The sequence below is a fragment of the Cupressus sempervirens genome, chromosome 10 (genome assembly GCF_028749045.1).
Source record: "Cupressus sempervirens isolate cs-2001-9-10 chromosome 10, ASM2874904v1, whole genome shotgun sequence".
NCBI lineage: Eukaryota > Viridiplantae > Streptophyta > Pinopsida > Cupressales > Cupressaceae > Cupressus > Cupressus sempervirens.
The window spans coordinates 503,083,392-503,107,438 of record NC_143127.1 but is presented as its reverse complement, the minus strand read 5'-3'; the positions used below and the strand labels follow the sequence as shown (position 1 = coordinate 503,107,438).

Genomic DNA, 24,047 nt, shown 5'->3' with positions numbered 1-24,047 from the left:
GGTAAGATAGTATGGTGAATAAGCTTTCGAAAAAACCCATGTTTCAAGCTTGGTCATGTATGTGGGATGAGATCCATTTATTTTTTTCAAATTCACTCTAAAACCCTCACATTCAAGGGTATGTTTACAAAATGGGTTGATAACTCTATATTTCACCATCCAAAATTTATAACTTTCTGATATTATATAGTGGACCCAATGTAAATTTAATTGGTTCAAGATTCTTGGTAAATGGATTTGTAAGCAAAAAAAGTACAAGATTCCCTAGTATGTGAAATTAGAAAAACTTACAACTGAAAGTCTTCAACTGTAATTCTCAATTGTTTTGATTATAATGGGATCAAACTAATGTTGAATTGGACAAATGGTTTAAAGAAGTTAAAAGGAAGCCTTGCCAATCATTAAAGTGTTTGAAACAAGAAGATTCATATTCATTTGAAGATCACAGTGCTGATTGCATAGTTAACAGTGACACTGTGATAGGGACAGCAAGAGATTATATCAAGACGTCATATTTCATTCAGTTTTCATTCCTAGATGTCTGATATGGAACAATGACAGTGTATACTTATCTCAGTCAGATCTCATATTGTTTGGGGCCAATTTAAGGGTTGTGGAAATTCTTAAGCTACTCACATTTGTTTTCATTTGAAGCTACCTAGTCTACATTTCATTTCACAAGCCTTAAGCGTACTGTCCTCATTGCAGTTGACTGTTTATTCACCGATCACAGTCTGATCAGAAATCACAAGTTCTCGTCCATTTGTGTACCTTGAAGATCCTAGGTTGTATTTGGTGTTAGACATATCTATTCATATTGTGATAAGATTTTCCATAAGGTGTCAAACCCTGTAGGCCACGTGTACCCTGTTTACTGTCATATCTAGCACAGTACCATAGTGTGCCATTAATTTGAAAAGTTGCTGATTACACATAGGGGTATGGTGCTATTTGGGGTTCTTTGACATGAAGTATCTATGTGGAGTGTCTTCATTCCTTAATGACGTTTAAAAGCATGATGAGTTGTGACACAGCGAATAGGGTCACCAAAGGACGAAGTATGTTGGGTCAACACACCAAAGGGGATTGGTGAGCGTCATTAAGATAAGTTGAAGGGTCTAAATGACCAGGAGAGCATGGGTCGTTGATGCTCTGCATCAGTAAAGCATGTAAACAAGATAAACACAAGTATATCTAGCTTGTCAAATCCTTGTGGATGGATATAGATCCGCTATATCAACAAAGATGCCCACTTGCTTTATATGTATGCTGAAATGTATAATGTAGGCTGTAGGATGTTTCTGCTTTATGAAATAGATTAACACTTGTTCAAATCATGAAATCATGGATGTATGAATGAAGAAGGAAGAAGAATAAATAATGTAAATCTCCTCTCTTGATGACCAACTCCTTTGCTTCCTATAGAGAAAGGAACTAGATCTATAGAAGGGATTGCTTCAATGCTTGATGGATTGATGCTTGCTTGAATTCCTTGGATGCACAATAGCTTTCTTGAGAAATTGTCGTTGTATAATAGGTCATGTATGTGAAAATAAGAGGAAACGTCCTTTTATAGTGGTGTCGGGAGTTAATTTTTGGGAAGTTGACTCTACAAGGTGGGAAAGGGAAAATACTTTTCATTGGGCCTCGAAATCCTTTGAAATGAGCCCCAAGGTATATGTTTCTATGATAACCCCAAAATAAACTCCTAATAATGCCTGTAATTTCCTAATTTATTTGAAATATGTATATAATCTTACCTTGGAGATTATCATCAATCTTTAAATGATAAATAACACAATTATAAGAACAATTAAATAATTAATTAATATCCTTAGCACAACTAATTAAACCTACCTTTACATAAATCTCAAAATATTACAAAACATATAAATTTGCATAAGGCATACCATTCTTATATAAATTGTCAAAATGTTACAAAGTATATGATTGTCGATATATGCCAATAATCGCATATGTATGAGACGTGACTATCCAACCATGAGCGTCTATATAAGAATGTTATGAATGATAAAGAGGGGGATCTTGGAATAAGAAAGCAACAATCGGAATACAGTTACCCAACAACATTCAGACATCTAATAAGATTTTTATAAAATTATATATATTTAGCATGTGATTATCAGGAGAAATATTTAGAAACGACAAATGCATAATCATAGACAATGAAGGCATCATACACAAAACAACCAAGGCTAGTCCAATCAGCATCCACGTAGATCACCAACAGGCAGGCACGAGCCAAAGTGGCAAACACATCCATATTATAAACAAAGGCAAGTATTGTGCGGAAGAAGGGATGCCTAGTGTTTGAAGCACATATGATCTCCATTTATAGGAGACAAAGCTAATACCACATGCATAACAAGCACAATTTGAAGAATAAGTAAATAACCCTTAGACACCAACATCACACAAGAACACAAGATAGTGGGATCCAGAGGTCAATTTGGGTGACGTAGATAACACTTAGCAAGAGGAATACTTAGAGAAATACACCACATACATAAGAGGGAATCACCATCGATTCAATAGCAGGGAAAATATTGACTACTAGTATATAGTGACTAGAGTGAAGTCTAGAATAAATCTTTCCAAACAGAGGTATGATGCATAACTATTAGTGAGAGCCAATATTCTTAGAGATCGAGTAAACTATGGTAGAAGAGAATTGTTATGATGTCAAGTGAAACTCAAAGACCAGAGGACATTCGTAATTGAATGTCGGGATTCTGAATTAGATTCTAGAGAGGGATTGATAGAGAATACCTTGGGGGCAATATATATTGTAGTAGTTAAACATTTGCATATATCAGAGATAAGAGAGTTGGTTAGAGGTGGGATCTCTACCAAGTAGTGTTATAAGTGCATAATTGGAGATCCCAAAGAGGCTTGACGAAGACACTCTTCATATGATGATTATCTAATCGAGATATAATTCTCACTATAGGGTTAGGTGATTTAAGAAGAATCTCTGTTGAGGGATTAGGAGGGGTTAGCAAGGGTAGTATTTAAATTAATGTTTAATTAGTTCAATATTTCTAACATGTTCAATCTATATATTTTTTATATTGTACTGATGAATTATTGTAGGTTACAATATTCAACCTTAATCCAGAAGGGGGGACATTACAATGGTATGAGAGCATAATTTTTCCACCTTGTGAGTAAAGGCTTATGAAAACTTACTAGAGGAGAACAAAGAAAACTACAATGAACGACATAGCAAATGAAGTGAAGTCATATATGGAGCAAACCAACCAAGCCAACCAAACTATATTAAATCAAATGGAGATGTCAAATCAGGTCCTCCTACAAGACTTATAGAATATGGGAAACTAACATAGGGAGAGGAGCTAATTAAATCCATTCTGAAAATGACTATATAACTTCAAGCTCCAGCCTTCCCCAACTCACATTTGAAATATCCCAAACGGATATTGACTTGATCTTTTCCTCACGATTATATTCAGAACATAAACATATGAAGTTGCATCATAAAAACCCCAGTAATATAAACCATAGGAAATATCCCAAATTGATATTTCTCTCTCAAAATAATATTCAGGATTCAAGCATATGAAAATGCATTACAAAACAATAGTATAAAACCAATAAACTCTCATAAAATTCCTTAAAACATGTTATTGCATTATACAATAGGAATACAATAACCAACATTCAAAATCCAATTTTAAACACAGTTTTACAGTCAGATTGGAACACTAAGAGAAGGAACATGTAAACACATGCGAGACACCTAAAGGGACGTCTCTGTGGACAATGGGTTTGTGTCAACCGTCTGTCAGCACGAGGGGCTATGTCCTCACATTGGCTGAAAGTTGAAGCTTTCCAAGTAACTCTCGCTAGAGAGAAACTGAAATCTGAATCGTAAATCAAGCATCCCAAATGAATGAGTCTTTTTCCTTTTATTCTCACAACAGTGACTCTTCGACTCCCTTCGTGGCTTTTCATCTTATCTCCCCTTGTCATTTCTAGCCCACTTTATAATATTAAATTGAACTTTTATAATTTGAGCCCATGCTCTCAAAGTCAATTTTAGTATTATATGAATGTCTTTAACTTTTCTAATGTCCCAAAAAGGCAACATTACAAATCTTCCCTCCTCGAGATTGCTTGCCCTCAAGCAATCAGTACCAAGATCCCATATGAATCTGCAGGTAGCCCTATGGCTCAATCCAAAAACAAAACCGGGCACACTACGAAGCAAGGTGTCATTTTGCAACCCATCCATCAACCAGATCCCTAGATCCCATACAAATCTATGAAATATTGTTGCACCTATAGACTGTACAACTCTGATTATCCTTGCATCTAGTCTCAAACTGAGTAGAACTACAACGAAATCCTCAACAAGCCATAGATACATACTGTCAACACCTGGATCCCAAACCTTCTTATCATGACCAGTTGATATGATGAGGTCGAAATGTATCAAGGGGCTATGTATAACCCAGTAGATGGTGATGACTTGACCTAAATAGATGATGTAAGAAACGAGCTGCTCAAAAGCTGAAACTAACACCACAGGCACATCAAAATCCATATCGCCATCCCCAAAGTACATAGGTGCTATGAGTAAGTATGAAGCTGAAAAGCTATTCACTATGATTGTAACATAGCTCTCATCAATACTCCACCAAGATCTATTCAATGGTTGATGTAGGAAATCCCTCCAACTCTTATATGGGGTGAAATTGGAAACCATATTGAGACTGATCCAATGACAAACGACAATAGTCAATTCACTACTCCCATCCTGTGACCAAGATTCACTACTAGGAACTGTACTAGGATTTCATATTTTGAAAGCAAACTCATCTTCTTCATGACAATCAAAAGGAGTTCCCTCGTTTATCTCAAAAAGGGGATTATCAAAAATCCAATCAACATCCACTTCAAACATGGGGTTGTCTATAAGCTAAATGTGATTTGAAATTTTGGTACTTGGTCTTTTGGGACAACTGTCCATGTCATAAGTCTACTGAATGCTATCAAGTTCCTCAATTACTTCTTGGAAAAACTCCTGCGTCTCTTTACCCTCATGCTCTTGAAAATGATTTGTGATCCTAACTTGATCTTTTGCTTCCTGAAGAGAAATCTGAGTATCATCCAATGCCTCATGAACATACTTAAGTTCCCTATTGAGCTCCATAATCTCATTCCTTCCTTTATTCAATTGATCAACATATATTCCAGCAACCTTAAGTATATAATCCTTATCAGAAAGCAAACACAAATAATTTGATTTCATAGTTTTAAGAGCTGTTTTAATCACCTGCAATTTAGCAACAAGCCAATCTTCTTCCACTTCCCTTTGAGACTTCCTTTAGAAATCCTCAACCATCTTGTGAATGTTGTCATAACGTACCAAAGATGCCACAACCATGTCTTCACCAACCTTTAGTTGGTGTTTTAAGGTATGCATTTCATTTTTGTTTAGTTGAAGCAGTTCATTGTCTTGCAGTGTCATGTTGGATTGTTCCTCTAAATTTATGTCATGGGCATAAGCAATATTTGGTTCATTGAACCTCTCAAAATCATAGGCCTTCTTTCCCCTATTCTTTTGATTTGTATGCAAAGGCCAAAGTGTTGCCACGTTATCATTTGCATATAAAGGCTCATCATACTAGGACCCCAACCTGCTATTACTTCATGTGTAACCAATCTCATCAACCTGCTTGTCAAAGCTAACCTCCAAATCACCAACATAGAAACTTGCACCCTGTGTAACATCTTTTGCGTGATCACGAGTGGGCTACAAATCAATGGTGGTTGACTGCTCTTCTTTTTCAAGACCCTCTATTAGATTATTTTGGTTTGCTGGAAATTCTTCATACCATAGTTACGGGACTCGGACTCGCCTTTGACTCGGAAAGTCAAAATCCAACTCGAACTTAAACTCGGCGACCAGACTCGGCTAGAACTCGGTGAGGACTCAGAAAATCAAAAAACCCATGAAATTCAAAGATTTTTAAGGATTAAAAGATTTTTTCATGTATTATTTAGTCAATTAACATCAAATACACAATAATTGAGATAAATAGAAGCTACTTAACACTCATACACAATTTTGCTTAGATCACATAAGTATAACAGCGAATTTCTGAAGGAAAAAAACTAAATAACATAATATAAAGTTAAATATAGTGTCCTTGTCAAATGTCTACAATATATGAAATCCATGGAATCAAAATTTGAAAACATATATCAAAATATCAGCCAGAGAGTAGAAGACTAAGGTTCATAGTAGCCTATGCCCTCCTACGAATACGCCTAAGATAAGTCATGGAACACTTGAATATTGAGAAATATGTTTGTTACAGCTTATGTGCGCATCTTAGACAACAACAAGACTCTCAAGTATATCTATCAATTTGCTTGGTGAAACACAAGCTTTAATGGTAAAAGTCTTTTAATAACAATTATAGTTGGCTTACAAATTTTTGCCAAGAAAATGATCAAGGACGTAGCCAACAACACATATACACGTAAGTCTAAAAGAACAAAAAAAAACTCATATACATTATTATAGAATTCTAACACAAATATATGTAAATATGAAAATATCAATACAACATTTCTGAACTTTACAATGCTGAAAGCGACTTCTTCATAGTGAAACCTAGATAGTAACCAATATTGGCAGCGAGCCTTCAATTTGGGTAACTATCCTTCATTTTGAGATGCAGGGCTATTTAGCTGTGTAATTTTCTATAACCTGGTTAATGACATTTGAAGATTTAAACATTAAATTTCTTATAATATTTAAGATTTGAAGATTTAAGGTTTAAGATTCAATCCTTAATAAATTCTTGACATACCACAACATCATTTTCAGAACTAATATACACTGAAAAAAACATCTTCCAGAAATCTCTATCTTTTAAAAAAATTAAATTAAATTAAAAATAAATAAAAATTTCGGGAGTCGTGGGCTCAGGACTTGGCGAGTCCTTGTCTAGAGGCCATTTTCCTTGGAAAGGCTACCTTTGCCTCGGACTCGGACTCGCAGAGTCCTAGAACATTGCTTTGTACACATTTTTGCACTGGTCTTTTGCAAGGAGATCCTGAGCTAATTCAAAATACTTCTTTTTTGCCATATCGGTCTTATTTTGGAGTTTTGGATGGAAACCCATGAAATCACTGAAGGCTAATTCTTTTGGAATCTTTGGAGGGAGTTTTTTGTACTCAACATACATATCAAGTACCTCTGTTTTGTAATACCATTTTTGGTTTTTGATTTTCTGAACACTTGACACGACTGGTGAAGCATCTTCATTCTTTTCCCAAATATTCTCCAATTTTAAGGAAGCTTCTTTCTTTTGTAGTTTTATTTTAGGGTGTCACATTTTCTCTATACGAACAATGGGTTTGCGTCCACTGTCTACCAGCATGAGGGGATATGCCCTCACACTAGCTGAACGATGAAGCTTTCCGAATAACTCTCGCAAGAGAGAAATTAAAATCTGAATTGTAAATCAAGCATCCCAAATGAATGAGTCTCTTCTCCTTTTATTCTCACAATAGTGACTCTTCAACTCCCTTCCTGGCTTTTTTTCTTATCTCTCCTTGTCATGTCTAGTCCACTTTATAATATTAAATTGACCTTTTATAATTTGAGTCCACACTCTCAAAGTCTATTTTAGTATTATATGGATATGTCTTTAACTTTTCTAGTGTCCCAAAAAGGGGACATTACAACATTCCTTCTTAGAAGAGTAAATCTAAGATAGGAGGGGTAGAGCAACCACTAACTAATACTGAAGACATTGCAAGAACATATGCAACTCTTCAACCTCACATCAGAGAAGTAGTCTCATTTAGGGAATTTTGTGAGGGTAAAAGAAGAGAGATGCTATGAGGGTATATGAACGAAGAACTTAAACGCAAAGTAAGCAAGGTAGCAATTCCGGGTTTTAATGGATTAGGGGAGATTTCGGCCCATCAATGGTTATAGAAACTTAATACATTGTTTATCCTAAACCCTATGATGGAGGAAGAAGTCGTCCAACTTGCCATAATCCTTCTTGGTGGAGCAACACATGATTGGTGGACCCAAGGATGTATATCATTAGGGCATAAAGATGTAAAAACTTATGAAGATTTCTTTGAAAAACTCATGAACTGATTCGATAAGAAAGATATTGAGTGGTATTTTCAAGAGTTAACACACCTTAAGCAAACAAGAAAATTACATGAATATGTTAGACAATTCCAAGAATTTTCAGTCATGATTCCCGATCTCTCCCAAAAGAGGCTCATGTGTATGTTCAAAGGTCTTAAAGAGTCCACAAAAACCACGGTGAAACCTCATGAACCACATAATCTAGAAGAAGCTATAAGAAATGCAAAAATTATTGAATCTGATAATAAGGAAATAGCACAAAAATTCACTTCCAAAACATTCCACCAAAGTGAAGTTACCAGAAGAGATAACCAAGATAAACCTTGCTACTTTTGTAATAAACTTTCCTCAAGTTGTTCTCCCGCACTATAGTATAGTCCCTCACCCCTGACTATATCTGAGCACTGGACACAAATGTCAACAAAGAGAAGAGTTAATCCAAAAAAATCTATGCTATAAATGTAAAGAACCTTGGGGGCCAAGTCACCAATGTTAAAGAGGGCAAGTAAATCAAACTGAATAAACAAATAAAAAGACAACAGTAGAGGAATCAGAACAAGGAACCCTAGAAATTATCTCCCATGACAAGAATAGGCGATTCCAGATTAAAGGCATACTTAAGGGTCAAAAAGTAATTTCTCTAGTAGATACAGGAGCTTCATTGGCAAACACTTGATAGCCAAAAGGAGGCTAAAAACTTAGGACTTCGAAGATTTTAGGGTCAAATTGGCAAATAGAACCATAGATCGTTGTACAAAGATGGTTACACTAGTGGAAATCACCATTGTAGGACATATAATTAAAAGAAACTTTTATGTAGCAAACATACAAAATGATATCATCTTAGGGATTCCATGGATAAACTCGCTAGGATGTTCCATTAGGGATGGACCAAGTCTTGAAATATGTTTCAAACATGAAGGGAAAGAAATAACTCCAAGGGGAATGCTTGGTAGAGCAGCAAAGATAGTATCTTGGAATAAAATGGAGAAAATATTAAAAGATGACCAAGGAGAAATGATAACTCGATGTATGATCTTAGACAAAAATCTCACTAAAGGGTAATCCCCCCAAAAGAGGTTTTGAACACCATAGAATTGGAAGGAGCAAAACCTGTTAGCACTACACCTATAGACATACCCACAAATATAAATAAGAATTAGGAAAAAAGATGGAACTATGAGAATGTGCATCAACTATCGAACATTAAACAAGAAAACTATTAAAAATAGATATCCTATCCATAGAATTGATGAGCTAATGGATGAATTACATGGAACATGTTATTTCTCCAAAATTGATCTAGGATCAAAATATCACCAAATCAAGATGAAGGAATAGGATGTATCGAAAACAACATTTAGATGCCATTATGGACACTTCGAATTCCTTGTACTTCCCTTTGGGCTCACAAATGCATCGACAACTTTCCAATCTTACATGAATAATATCTTTAGACAACAATTACGATAATTCCTCATATTCTTTGACGACATTCTTATTTATAGTAGAACATGGGAGGAGCATCTAAAATACACAGAGCAAGTTCTAAGCAATTTAGAGAGAGAATCTTTACATGCTAAAATCTCAAAGTGTGAATTCGGACTCGAGGAAATAGTTTACCTTGGACACAAAATCAATAGAGAAGTGGTAAGTGTCGACGAAGAAAAGATCAAATCTATTAAAGAATGGCTGAAACCCATAACCCTCACACAACTTAGAGGATTTGTGGGATTATCCAATACCTATCGAAGGTTTGTTAAAGGATTGTTGAAAATTGCAGCCCCTCTTACAGACTTAACCAAGAAAGAAGCTTTTACTTGGAACGAGAGAGCACAACACGCCTTTGAGAAGCTAAAAGAAGTTATGAGCCCATGTCTAGTATTAGCCATACTCGATTTCTCTATACCATCCAAATTACAATGTGATGTTTCAGGAGAAGGCATAGGGGTTGTTCTAATGCAAAGAAAACATCCTCAAGCCGTTGAAAGTTGCAAACTTACAGGATCTGAAAAACATTATTCCATTTATGACAAAGAGATGTTGGTGATAATACATGTCTTGGAATTTTTTTGTCAATATCTAGTTTGTGGAAGATTCATATTCAAAATAGATCATAATAGTTTACGCTTCTTCCTAAATCAGAGGTATCTAAATGATAGACAACACAAATGGGTAAGAAAAATTCAAGCCTATGATGTTGACATAGAATATGTAAAAGGCGTGAATAATGGGGCAACGGACGTCTTATCAAGGAGGCCCCACATCAACACTATTTCATTTATCCCAAGGGATTGGGAAAATGAGATATTAGTAGATTATGCTAAAGATCAATTTGCAACTAAAGTATTGGAAGGGAAGGTACCAAATGAAGATTTCGAAATCTCAAATGACATCATAGTCTACAAAGGAAGGATCTACTTGATTCCACAATCCAAAATGAAAGAGATAGTCAAGAAGGTATATAATGACAACCCTTGAGCAGGTCACCTCGGGTATTCCAAAACATATAAACACATAAGGGAAAGATATTCATGGAAAGGATTAAAAAGACATGCAAAAATATGTTCAAGAATGTTTAACTTGTCAACAAAACAAAGCCAAATTATTAGATCCTTCAGGACTACTACAACCATTGCCTATCCCAAACCAAAAGTGGGAGAGTATATCTATGAATTTCATAATAGGATTACCAAAAGTTCAAGGGAAAGACAACATCTATGTAGTGGTGGAAAGACTCACACAAAATTGCACACTTCTTCCCAATCTCTTCTAAATATAAGGCACCCCAACTAGCGGAAATATTTTTCAAAGAATTTTTTTTGTCTCCATGGATTACCCTAGAATATTTTAAGTGATAGAGATAGCAAATTCATTAGAAAATTTTGGCAAGAACTATTCAGACTAGCAAGAACTTCACTCACTCCTAGCACCAATTATCACCCACAAACTGATGGGCAGACTAAAATCGTGAATAAGTGGATAGAGGGATATCTAGAAATTATGTCACAGGACATCGAACTGCATGGATCAAGTGGCTACACTTAGGGGAGTATTGTTATAATACAACACATCACGTGTCCATCGATATGAGTCCTTTGAAGGCATTATATGGATATAAAGCCACCACATTCAGAGCTATAATCATTCTAGAAAGCAGGGTACCCAACACATAGGAATTCATTCAAAGAAACTTTTATATTTTGAGAGAATTGAAAGAGAACTTGCATACTGCACAAAATCAGCAAAAACTCTATGTAGATAAGAATAGAGTGGAATGATCATTCGAGGAAGGAGATTTAGTGTACTTGTGATTACATCCATACAAATAGTCATCTATTAAGAAGAATGAGATAGAGAAACTCAAACATCGATTCTATGGACCAAATAAAGTAATCAAAAGAGTTGACGAAATAGCCTATGAGTTAGAGTTACCGAGCAATATTCGAATTCACAATGTATTCCATTTATCCAGACTCAAAAAGGTTTTGGGCCAACAGATAGCACCATGTGCAAAACTACCCCCACTCGATGACGATGGACAACTCATCTTGGAACCTGAAGTGATTCTTGAAACTAGAGAAAAAGCACTAAGGAATAGAATTGTGAGAGAATTCTTAAGAAAATGGAAGGGATTGCCAAATCAAGATGCCACCTGGGAAAAAGAAGAAAGCCCCAAATTACTTGAGGACAAGGAAAATTGAGACAGAGGGACTATGATATATATTCAGCATGCTATTATCAGGAGAAATATTTAGAAATGACAAATTCATAATCATGAAGGCTAAAGCGGACAGTGAAGGCACCATATGCAGATGAACCAATGCCGGTCCAATCACCATCCACGTAGATCACCAATAGGTAGGCTTGAGCCAAAGGGGCAAATAGGTTCATATTATAAACAAAGGCAAGTATTGTGCGGAAGAAGGGACACCTAGTGTTTGAAGCACATACAATCTCCATTCACAGGAGACAAAGCTAATATCGGATACATAACAAGAACAATCTAAAGAATAAGTAAACAACCCTCAGACATCAACATCACACAAAAGAAGATAGTGGGATCCAGAGGTCAATATGGGTGACAGAGATAACACTTAGCAAGAGGAATACTCAAAGAAAGGCACCGCATATATAAGAGGGAATCACCATTGATTCAATAGTAGGGAAAATGATGACTACTATTATAGAGTGATCAAAGTAAAGTCTGGAATAAATCTTTCCAAACACAGGTATGATGCAATATTGTTGGTGAGAGCTCATATTCTGAAAGACTGAGTAAACTTTGGTAGAAGAGATTTTTTATGAATGTCAAGTGAAACTCAGAGACTTTTCGTAATCGAATGTCGTGATCCTGAATTGGAATCCAGAGTGGGATTTATAGAGAATCCCTTAGGGGCAATGTATATTGTAGTGGTTAAACACATGTAAATGTCAGAGATAAGAGACTTGGTTAGAAGTGGGATCTCTACCAAGTAGTGTTATAAGTGAATAATCAGAGATCCCAAAGAGGCCTGAGGAAGATGCTCTTCATATGATGATTACCTAATCGAGATACAATTATCACTAGAGGGTTAGGTGATTTGAGAAGAATCTCTCTGAGGGATTAGGAGGGGTTAGCAAGGGTAGTATTTAGATTAATGTTTAATTAGTTCAATATTTCTAGCATGTTTGATCTATATATTTTTTATATTGTATTGACGAATTGTTGTAGGTTGCAATATTCAACCTTAATCCGGAAGAGGGGACATTACAGTTGCTCCCAAGGGACCTATACCGAGGAGTGTTAATTTTGAGGTAGAAAGTGTGGGGTCTAACAAGTATTTTAAAGTTTTGACGAAAAACAAACATACGACCTGAAAAATCAAATGTAAAGGCTATAATGGTGTCAAGAGGGAAGGTGGATAGGATTAATGGATGGATAAATGTGAAACGGTGCATAGGAATTAGAGCCAACGTAGAATTTCAAGCAAGATTGAAGAAGTGAGGATCTTGAATTAAAGAATGCATGCAATTAAGTACAATGCAAGATCCTAATGTAAGAGGTCATGCTAAGGAGGGCTAAAATGTTCTCAAAAAAGACATAAAGAAAGTGTTTACTTTTAAAAACTGTACAGTGTCATGTACCCTACAAAAATTAAATTCACACTATCTTTAGGGTTGATTTTAGTAGAGGAGTATGGAAATAGGCTTGAATATGTTAATTACAAGATGTGTTATGATATATTTTATCGTTGCCTTAAATTGATTGATTTGGATGCATATTAATGTTTGTCAAACATTGAAATTCTGCTGCCTCCTAGCTAAGGACATTACATGTATAGTTACAACAATAGCAAGAAACAATTCTAAGACATCTGGTAACAAATATAATCTGCTCATAAAATGCACTTTGAAACCCTATGTTTGGAATAACAATACAAATTGGAAAGATGGACTACATTCACTACAACAGTACAAATTGTAAAGATGGAAAACATTTAGTACAACACTAAAAATTGGAAAGATGGAAGCTTTGGGTTATGGGATAAGTTATGTGTTGGAATCATTTGTCATTGCACCAAAGGCTGAAACTATTAATTCTCGTTACAAATGCTAGATTTAACCCAATTCATGACACGAATCTCCAAGGAGGTACTAACCACCAAGTCAACAATCTTAACAATCTCTCTCTCAACACTGATTGAGCCTTCAACACCCACTGAAGGGAGACTCGAACCTGTGACACAAAGCTCCAATACCAATTGTAGGAATCGTTTGTTGTTGCACCAAAAGCTCAAACTGTTAATGCCTGATACAAATGCCTGATTTAACCCAATCCACAACATGAATCTTCAAGGAGGTACTGACCACCAGTCAACAATCTGAACATTATGCACAAAAAAATCATGTCAATTTTGACAATTTGCACAACGAGGGCATTAATGTTTCAGTCTCTAGTACATTTTTTAATATGGTTAGTGAAAGAATGTTGATATAAATCTTCGTAGCTGTTTGTAAATGATTGTGGTACACAGCCCTAGGGGGTGAAAAAAAAAAAGATGTATATAAAATTATAGAAAATTAAATATTTAATATAGAATAAAAAAAAAGACAATAACTGTTTTCTTTCTTATCTTCTTGTTATCCTAGGAAAAATTATTCCAACTAAATCCATATCTTTCTTTGGAGTATTGTTTTTACCGTCAATTCAGAAAATAGTTGTGTACAAAAATTCTTCACTAAAAATAGTTGAAAATTATATACACTCTCATTTAACATTCCTTCTATTGTCTGATCTTACCTTGAAGGTGTACAGCCGATTGTGGATGGATAACAGGACATAGCTATGTAACATACGGTCCTCTTCTGAATGGAGCAACTGTTGTGGTTTATGAAGGAGTAAGTGTACCTCAACCATATGAACATTTTCCATCTTTCCTCTCTATTTTTGATTAATCATGTATGAAATTGCAATTTTAAATTTAAATAACCAACAAAATCTGCATAAGGTGGCATAAATTAGTGTGACTATGTAAGATGTCATTGGTACTTTATTCCTTCACTTGCCTTGTAATTCTTACGAGTATACATGATAGAAAAGTCATAATAAATGGCTACTCAGGAAATTCAGCCATTAAAGACAACTTAATACACACTACAAAATCTCACAAAAATGAAGTATTTAATTTAACTAGTATTTTCTATAGTCAAATGCATTTAAAAAAGGTAATATACTAGCATTCCTGTATTTAATAAAATTTAAGTAAATAAGCTTTGAGATATCTATCTCAAAAAGAGAGAGGTGGATCTTCTAGACAACCATGGCAAAAAATATTCTCTCTGAGATAAAATAAATCAACTAATTTATAATTAATTATGCTACAATTTATAATAAATGTTAAAGGAAAATTTTAATCTTAGAGATATATGATTATGTCAGCATGTGCATTATTTGATTTTTAATAATTAAAGATCCAAAACCAATTTTTATTTGAAGAATATAATGCCAAGTGAATAAGATTCTTATAATGTAGGTGTATAGATGCTTATCTTATGTAGTATATAATAGGCATTAGCAGAAATCAATTGACTTTTAAATTGATAGAATATCTTTGAATTGTAAGTTAAAAAAGGGTAGAAATTAATCTAGATATATGAGCAACATTCCTTTTTCCTAATCAAAACCAGCTTGACTTGGTTGTTGGTCCCTGTAAAACCAGCCTTTGAATTCTACTGTGATATTTAGGGTTGTTGGTCCTTGTAAAACCACATCCTGACTTTGGTTCTTTTTTGTTTGGGGTTTTGGATCCCCTTCAGACATTCCTTTTTCCTTTTAACATGCAAATCATTTGACATTATAAAATTAAAATATCTATTCCTAAATTTTTTGAAATAAATTGACAATATATTTAAAAACCTAAAGTCTATATTCAAATGCTATCTATATATTTTTTCTACGTATGCAAACAACATTTTATTTTGTCTTTTTGCATGTATGCCATTTCTATCCTTATAATTGTCAAATTGAAAGAAAAAATAAATTAACATAGACAAAAAGATCATTTTGATTTTGCTTTTCCTTTCTACATGCAAATTGTTCGAAATTCTAAAATCAAATTAAATTATATTGCAATAAATTTAAAACTAAAATCTAGATATGTAAGCAACGTTTCTATTTGATGTTGTCATTTTGCATGCATGAAATTTCAAATCCTTAAATTAAACTAAATACCTTTCATTTCTATTTGTAAATGAAACATTAATTAGTTTAATAATGGATCTAAAACCAAACTGTACAAATAAATTGATTATTAATCTTTTTTCCCCTTTTCTTAAAATACAAATTATTCTTAGAATCTTAAGATATATAAAATAATCAAAGATAACCAAATGAAGTAGTTGCAAATTCATATTCAACTTATTTTATCATTTGGTTGGATACATTTGCAATGTGCATGATGATCAATCGGAGCATGATCAATGGCAGGTTTCAGCAGTTGAACACATGCTTTCAGTTTTCTTTTTCACTGCACTCAAATTTGTAGTGGTCACCATCAGTAAACATGGTTCCTTTTATGTTTTTTTTTTTTTTTGTAGTAGTCATTGTTGGAAACTACAATTGGAACAATTGTTATGTTGTCATTGATGTCAAACCTTATCGGTGAGTAGTTGCTACCTGAGTAGAGTGCCATATCAATATGATTGATGAAGAGGATTTAAAAAGATGAGATAACTTGAGGACCTAGTCGAAATGTTGAGTTCTGTGGAACTACAATGGGCACTTGATTAGTTGGACTTTGACAAGATAATGTGTTGTTTAATCATAACACCAAATGGAGAAGATAGTTGAGTTGAAGCTTAGAAGAGATGATCAATGAAGGACCATACACATAGGCTAAACCAAGCTTCAAAGCAGAAGATTAAGGAACATATAGTTAAAGCCGAGTTGTGCCAGTGTCGATCGAGTGAAGAGTAGAAGCCGAGCAAATATAGTGTCGACTAAGCACCAGTAAAGATAGAGTATCAGAAAAGTTGGACCGAGCGAAGTAAGTATAAGCCGAGAAAGACAGTTAGTGATGACCAAGGCCGAGGAACAAAGTATTGACCGAATGACAACATTTTACAGTTTGTGAAGGAACTAAGATTCCTAGCTGACATAGTTTGCATTCTTGAAATATTTAAAGCGAGTTGAAGATAAGGATTGATGAGATGGATTATTTAATGCAAGAGAAACTGAGTTTGAGCATTTCTATTCATGGATTCAAAGAGAATTTTTGAGAAGTTTCGGGAAGGAGGAGGAGGAAACAAAATGATGGAAGGATTCGATGAATCTAACCTAAACCTAAGATCAAAGGTGTTGTTTAAGTGGCAAAAGATCAAAGCTACCTATTTAAGGAGGCATAAGGATTAACCTAAGAGAGGTTAGCAGTTGCTAATTTTGTTGACTGGCGAACTTGAGCAAAAGGCTGTGAAGAAGGAGAAGACCTGAGGTCACAATCCTTTAACAGGGTGATTAAAGTCACAACAAAAAATCCACTTCTGGTCACAATCTCAATTTAAATAACTTTCTAATATTAGGAGTAATAATGCTCTTACAAATGTGAAGGAAGGAGGAGTTTTTCAACAAAAGAACTCAGGATTCTCAGCAGAGGTATCTACTGAAAAAGTCTAGATCCACTTTAGGCCATTAATTTTGTTTTCAAATTATTCAATCTAATCCTGCAAATGAATACTAACACATGCTCATAAAAGAAAATCATATGCTTGGAGTAATTTGAAGGAGAGGATCAGCGTTGACATTCTTGTTAAGCTTCCTTTTCTAATCACCTTCAGCTCTGTTGCAAAATTGGCTGACGGAGGACAGGGATCCAAAAATCTAATCACTACCCTCTCATAAAATAATTGCTTCAGTCCTTTCCCATAGAAGACTATGTGATCATGCCTGCAAACGGGAAATGAAACAAATCTGCAAAAAAGTGGAACCTAATAAGTAAAAAAAGTCTAAACGGACAACTAGATTATCATACCAGGTTACAGAGAGGCATCTTTAACCAACATTTTGTTGGATACTGCAATGTTGGAAAAGTGTCAGCCATTTCTGATAGAGTAATTGAACCTAGTATGTGACTTGGAGGAGGCTGTGGCAAGACTGGAGAGTGAGAACAAGGGTAGGCCTCTGAATGTAGAGAAGCTGAGATTGCATTGCTAGCAGTTTAGAGAAATGCCATGTTTGAATACAAATCTCACATTGAATATAAATTGAATTGGAATACATCTCCCACATGCATTTATAACCAAAAACTTCCATTTTCATATGTTTGATATTATCCATAGTATAGCATACATTTGTAATGATTCTTATTCTGCCAGCTGGTTTGAATGCAAAGCATTTCTTCTTTCTAAATGATACATAATAAGAGTCAAGACATGCAATTGCCCATCAATTTTATTCAAAAATGAAAAAGTGTACAAATACGTTTGCAGCCACTCTAGAAACTCTCTTGCCTTAATAAGTACCTTGATTTTGGTACACTTGTTATTCCATGCTTGCCATTTTAAAATCATAAAATTCTTCATGTCAGAAAGTGTGGAATTTGTTATAATGTTGATCAGGCTTACGCCTTATCAGTCTTCTCATTTGCAAAAGTGCAGTAATATAGCAATAATCACTCTAGAAACCTTTTAATTTTTATTTTTTGCCAATGTTATAACAACATTATAGATGCCAATAATGATATTTAGCAGTCATAAGTGACCATTACAAGTCAATAGTGCTGATAATACTTTTTTTGTCATTACAGTGGCATGAACCACTTCAATAATCACGAAACTGAGAACATCCACAAAGTACGGTATATATAGTAATGGAAAGGTGCTGGTAATAGCCTAAGAGAAAATGATCTTGCTGTTAGCAATTTTCCAAGCAGGTCTCTGATATTTTTCAACATTGGAATTATGCCAAGTTCCAACAAGCTTGGAAATGTTTCATTAAACAGTCCAAATGCAGGAAAACATATTAATAACTGTTGGTAACACTTGTGCAAGCCTTCCAAATACATCATTTCTTCCAGAATGAAGTTGCAGATTAGAGGAAAGGTAGCAGCAGTTTCAATAACAAGCATATGGTAAACATCTCTAGATCTGTGTTCAATCAACAAGGAACACCACCAAGGGATGACCAGCAACTAACCCACCCAAAACTTCAACCTGCCTCAAGAAGCAATGAGATATCCAGTTTACAGGTCTGCTATCACTTCAATGCTAATGCAGCCTGAGCAGCAGGTGTGATAACGGACTGTTACAATCCCAAACAGCAAGAGAAACCCTGATAACGACTACCAACAAGAATATACTACCACCTAAAGGTCATTAAATGCTTAATATAACCCAACACTTCATTTCACTATCCGAATGATAAGACAATTTTATGTATGCAAATGACATTCAGACATACCCAGCATGAAATGGTGTTGGGAAACAGAGACCACCAACAATCTATGGGCATCAAATAATGCCAAACTCTCTATGATTAGCAAGAAAATGTTTGGAATGATAAAAATCCACCGATGTATTTTATACTAACCCTTTGGTGCTTTTGAGTGCGATTGCAACTTAAGCATGTCTAAAACTATTCACGCATAGAACTGCAATGGGTTGAGCCAAAATTGCCTCAGTGAGCTTATTTTTGTTCAAGATATCCTTTTCTTTCATGCTAGAAAGGTGAAGGGAAAAGGATCATGATGTTATTGAATCAGATGATGCCAATCAATATTTAGATTGGATTTCCACGGGTTGTCTTTTAGAAGTAACACAAAACTAATACGAGATATGAGAACAAAAAAATCCTTACAATAATTGAAGCAAAACAACTTATTTGTTACATTTGAGGATAATGCCACTTCTTTGGAAATAATGTCATTTGAGACAGGAAGAAAACAATGCATATATCAAAAAAGAAAGTCATTTCTTCTTGAAATGGATGGTATTAAGATATGCACCATTATGGAGCAACTTGCTCTTGTAAGGTCACATTTCACTTTCTGCACTGCTTTGTATGTTATGCTTTTATGGTTTTGGGTCCTTATATTCATTATTTTACTTACATTTGTTGGAATTTTAATTCTATATGAAGTTATATATTGTAAAAGCTTATTTATGTTGATAAGTTAATGGTTCATTGCTGGTAATAATGAAAAATATTTGCAGCATAATAACTTCTCTATTTGACATATAGGATGGAATGTGGCATTAAGATTAGCAACCATTAAATGATATAGTTGAAGTCTTCTTGAAGTTCCACTCTTCATTGAATATTCTGTTAACATTGTTGGAGAATGCACATCTCCAGTTTTATATCTCTTGTCCTTGATACAGGTAACTCACACATTAAAGCTTTACTAATGTCTGTAGGTACCAGACTACCCTAATCCTGGACGATGTTGGGAAATCGTTGACAAATACAAAGTTACAATTTTCTACACTGCACCAACATTAGTGCGTTCTCTTATGCGATTTGGAGATGAGGCAAGACTTTTTCATTTCATCTTTCTTTAATACTACTATTTTAGCAAGGTTTAACTGCCAATACAGAAGTTGAAATGTTTTTGGTAGGTGGTTTAATATTCTTACAATTTCAGATTTACCTTCAGTGCATTCATCCCCTTTTGTTGGTTATGTTCTTTCATGTAGAGTTTGTTAGATGTATTTGATGTTGTACTTCCTTTTCACTCTGTAATGTTATTTATATTGAATGTTTGAGTCCATTCCTCCTCTTCCGATCTATGGATTCTTATAACTAGTGACTCCTTTTTTCACTAATTCTTTCTTTCTTCAGTTTTGTTCAAGTATAGTTGTCTTTCATTTTTTCATCCTTTTTCATATGTCTGTAGTTGTTTATAGACATTCTCTGTACTATACGGAGTTGAATTGTTTACTTTCATTCAAAATTAGTCTGTAACTATTTCTTAATAAATGGGGCTAGATTTTGAGTTTTGTTCGTGCACCTGCATCATTCTTCGTAAGATAGCAGAGTATGAGTATATTTTTCCATGTCCGATGCTTACAAGTTTGTGAAAAGACTAATAAAAAGATCCCGATGACCATTTTGTTTCATTTTCTTTTTTCATGTAATGAAAACCTGAATTGAATGATTATACTTTTCTAATTTTTACCTCTTCACTCATCTATCTTCCTTTATTTACAACCTGAGAGCTCTTGTGATCTTTATATTTTTCCTTTTTTATTTCTTGTGTATCAGACAATCAGTAATTGGTGGTACAATCAGAAAATAAGGAATTTTTAATCTGATTGCACCCATATGGAGAAAAAAAATCTTGGATTATATTCTTTCACCGAAATTGATCTTCTTTCATCCTTTGACTATATATTCCAAGTAGTTTATGCTTAAGGTTAGTAAATGTATTTATTTTTAATACTTTCTGATGCTGAGAGGGTGGGGTTGAATCAGAATGCACAATTAAACTTAGCTTATTCTGTCATACACCTTTAGCAGTTATTAACTTGTAATGTTCTTCCACTTTCCTTGGTGTGTTAGAATTTGTTCATCTTGGATGTTGTATCTCAAGCCATTGAGATACTTTCATACCATTTCTTCATCCTTGTCTTCATGTCCTGTGCTTAACTTGTAGAATTCTTCTCTATATGCTTGTCCCTCCATGTCCTTTTGCTTTAGATTTTCCAGCCTTTTGTACAAGTGGATGTTGTAATCACTTGGTAGAAACTTCTCTCTGACTTTTGCCAGCATCCTATCCCAAGAGATTGTCTTAGGTTTCCCCTTTCTTCTCCTCAGTCTACACGAAATCCCACTAGACAAAAGCATGTCCTTTCAACCTTGATTTTTTGGCCTTCACCTTCTGATCCTCTTGTACATCTTCAAACTTAAAGTGATTATCCAAAGCTCCTATCGAATCTAGGAGTTTCTCTCCATACAATTTTCCTCCATATGTGGATATGTCTACTTTGGTCTTGTGATCATTTTATTTGACTTCTTTCAGGAGCCTTTCAATCCTCACATCTTCAAGATCCATCTCTTCATCATGGGATCCTTTTGGAGCATTTTTATTCTAACCCTCTTCCTCTTCCTCTTCCTCTTGGTTGCTTTCCTCTTTAGTGACCCTACCTCTTCTTTGCTTAGTTTCAAGTGCTGCAAGTCTGGTCAAAACAGTATCCAGAGACTCCATCATCAACTTCAATTCCCCAGAAAGGGCTGCTCTTCTCTTTGGAGGGATTTTTCTGTCTTCAACATAACAATCAAATTTGACTTCTACTGATAAGACCTAGTCTCTGATACCCATCGGTGCAGAGGGAAAGTGGCTGTTAGACTACCAATACCATATTGCACAAAAAAAGGGTTCTACCAAAACACAAATTCCATCTTACACCAAGGAACTTACCAAGTCATACTTTATGAACAATTAGGCCTGCCTGCTAGTAGCCCTCCTACAAGACATTTTTGAGCATAACTTTCTGTACATAGGCTATAAGTCCAGTATAAAAGCATATTACGATACCCTCTTCACCCTTTATCCACATATCCAAAATATAGGTAGGGTTGTTTTGGAACAAGTGACTCAATAATTGATTGGTAATCTGAAACTAGGCCTGAGTATGCCACTTTTACAAAGCATTTATTGGATTCCTTCACTCCAGATTTCCAAACTTCATTTCTGAGTTTTAGAAATATGGTCTGAATCCACAATATTCAACACTTGGAACCCTCATCAATTCACCCTTTTATCAAACTCTTAGTCCACCTATGCAAAGCAATCCTAATACTGGAAAATATTATGCTAGGGTATCTCCAAAATGGCCTCTAGAAAACTTCTCTAACCATACAAACTTATGGAACATAAAATACATCCAAAAAAATTCCATTCCACCAATGTTTAGAATCTCTAATGATGGAATGGGTCTCAAAGCATATTTTTATGATTCAAACCCTCACACCTAGGGTTTCCAAAACTGTTTTCTGTAAAATCTCTCTAGCCTCCTGAAATCTCAATGAATAAGGGCCTAACCAGATGTAAATGAAAATAGATTCAGAGTACCATCCAACCAAATAGGTTTCACATGAGTTTGAGATTGTACAATACTGTACAAATCCATACAACAGTGAGAAAATTAGAAAAATACAGGATTTCAGTGACATTTTTATTGCTTTCACCATCAAAATCACACCAATCCTTCCTTGGTCAATGAGACAAGGTATTCACATGATTATCCATCATTTCCAATGGTTACAACTTCCATTTGAATACCAATCAACTAAAAACCCCTATTTGTCCTTTATGACAACTTTTACATGAAAAAGTGCTTAGCAACTTTTTGTAACTTTAGTGCAACATTTTAGAAATGACCTCAAATGACACCCTAAGGCTTTAGATTGACCCAAACAGACACAAAATGCTCTAAAACACCTTATTCCATGACCAAAAAAACTAAAACAAAGTAGTTTTGCCAAAATGGCCTCGTGGAGGCACAAATGCACTAAGTGCTCCCACACCATTAACTACCAGCACTTTGTAGTACAGTAGAGCTTTCCATTTGTAATTTAGTCATCGCCAATCAAGTTGTTTTCTTATTAGCTGATGTGAGCCAAGAAATTGATTAGAAACATGAGCAGAGAAACTTATTAGAAATATTTACCAATCATCTATTGATGGAAACTCTTATGATGATAGTAATGGGTGGATTATATTATACAGTTTTCTATGTTCTTTATTTGAATTGATTAAAAAGTGGAATAAACTGTTTTGATCTCTTAGAAACTATTTGTAAGTGTGACATGAGCTGATTTTTCTGACATACTTGACCATGCAGTATGTTAAACGTCATTCACGCAAATCATTGCGAGTTCTGGGAAGTGTTGGAGAGCCCATAAATCCAACTGCATGGAGGTATCTACATCAATAGTGTTGATATTATTAATAATTTTAGCAAGATAGTTGAAATGAGACGTATTTGCAGAACATCTGAGTGGGAACAAAATCTGCATAAAGAGTCAAACGGGTTTGTAACCTTATAATGTTTGCTTCTTGTAATTCGCAATTAGGAATTAAGTTTGTGTGCAGTAGCTTTGTACATTCAGTTCGAAGAATGGTTCAAGATTTAGTTCTATGAAATACTCGCTGATTTGAAAACTACAAGCTTAAATGGATCATCTAAATGCTTTGGAATGAATAGAAAATGCTAATATTAATTGATTTTGACAACTGTTCTAGCTGGTTTTACAATATTGTTGGAGATGGTCGCTGTCCTATATCTGACACTTGGTGGCAAACTGAGACCGGTGGTTGCATGGTATTTTTCATCTACTTGCTTATTAAGATCTTTTAGTTTCATTGAGAAAGGTTATTACGGGAGTTATGATCCCTGC

The 24,047-nt window shown here is 34.7% G+C and overlaps 1 protein-coding gene across 3 annotated transcripts in view; it reads left to right on the top strand.

Annotated features, from left to right (window-relative positions):
* LOC149534867 (acetyl-coenzyme A synthetase, chloroplastic/glyoxysomal-like) overlaps positions 1-24,047 on the top strand; it is a 302,385-nt gene that overhangs the window by 139,510 nt on the left and 138,828 nt on the right. For all 3 annotated transcript variants that reach the window (XR_016357318.1, XR_016357317.1, XM_089805521.1), the window contains exons 9-12: positions 14,461-14,551; positions 20,063-20,176; positions 23,492-23,568; positions 23,893-23,971. Coding sequence is in view for 1 of the 3 variants with exons in the window: in XM_089805521.1 (XP_089661647.1) it covers positions 14,461-14,551; positions 20,063-20,176; positions 23,492-23,568; positions 23,893-23,971 (361 nt within the window). In the remaining 2 variants the exon portion in view is untranslated. The remainder of the gene's footprint in view (positions 1-14,460; positions 14,552-20,062; positions 20,177-23,491; positions 23,569-23,892; positions 23,972-24,047) is intronic.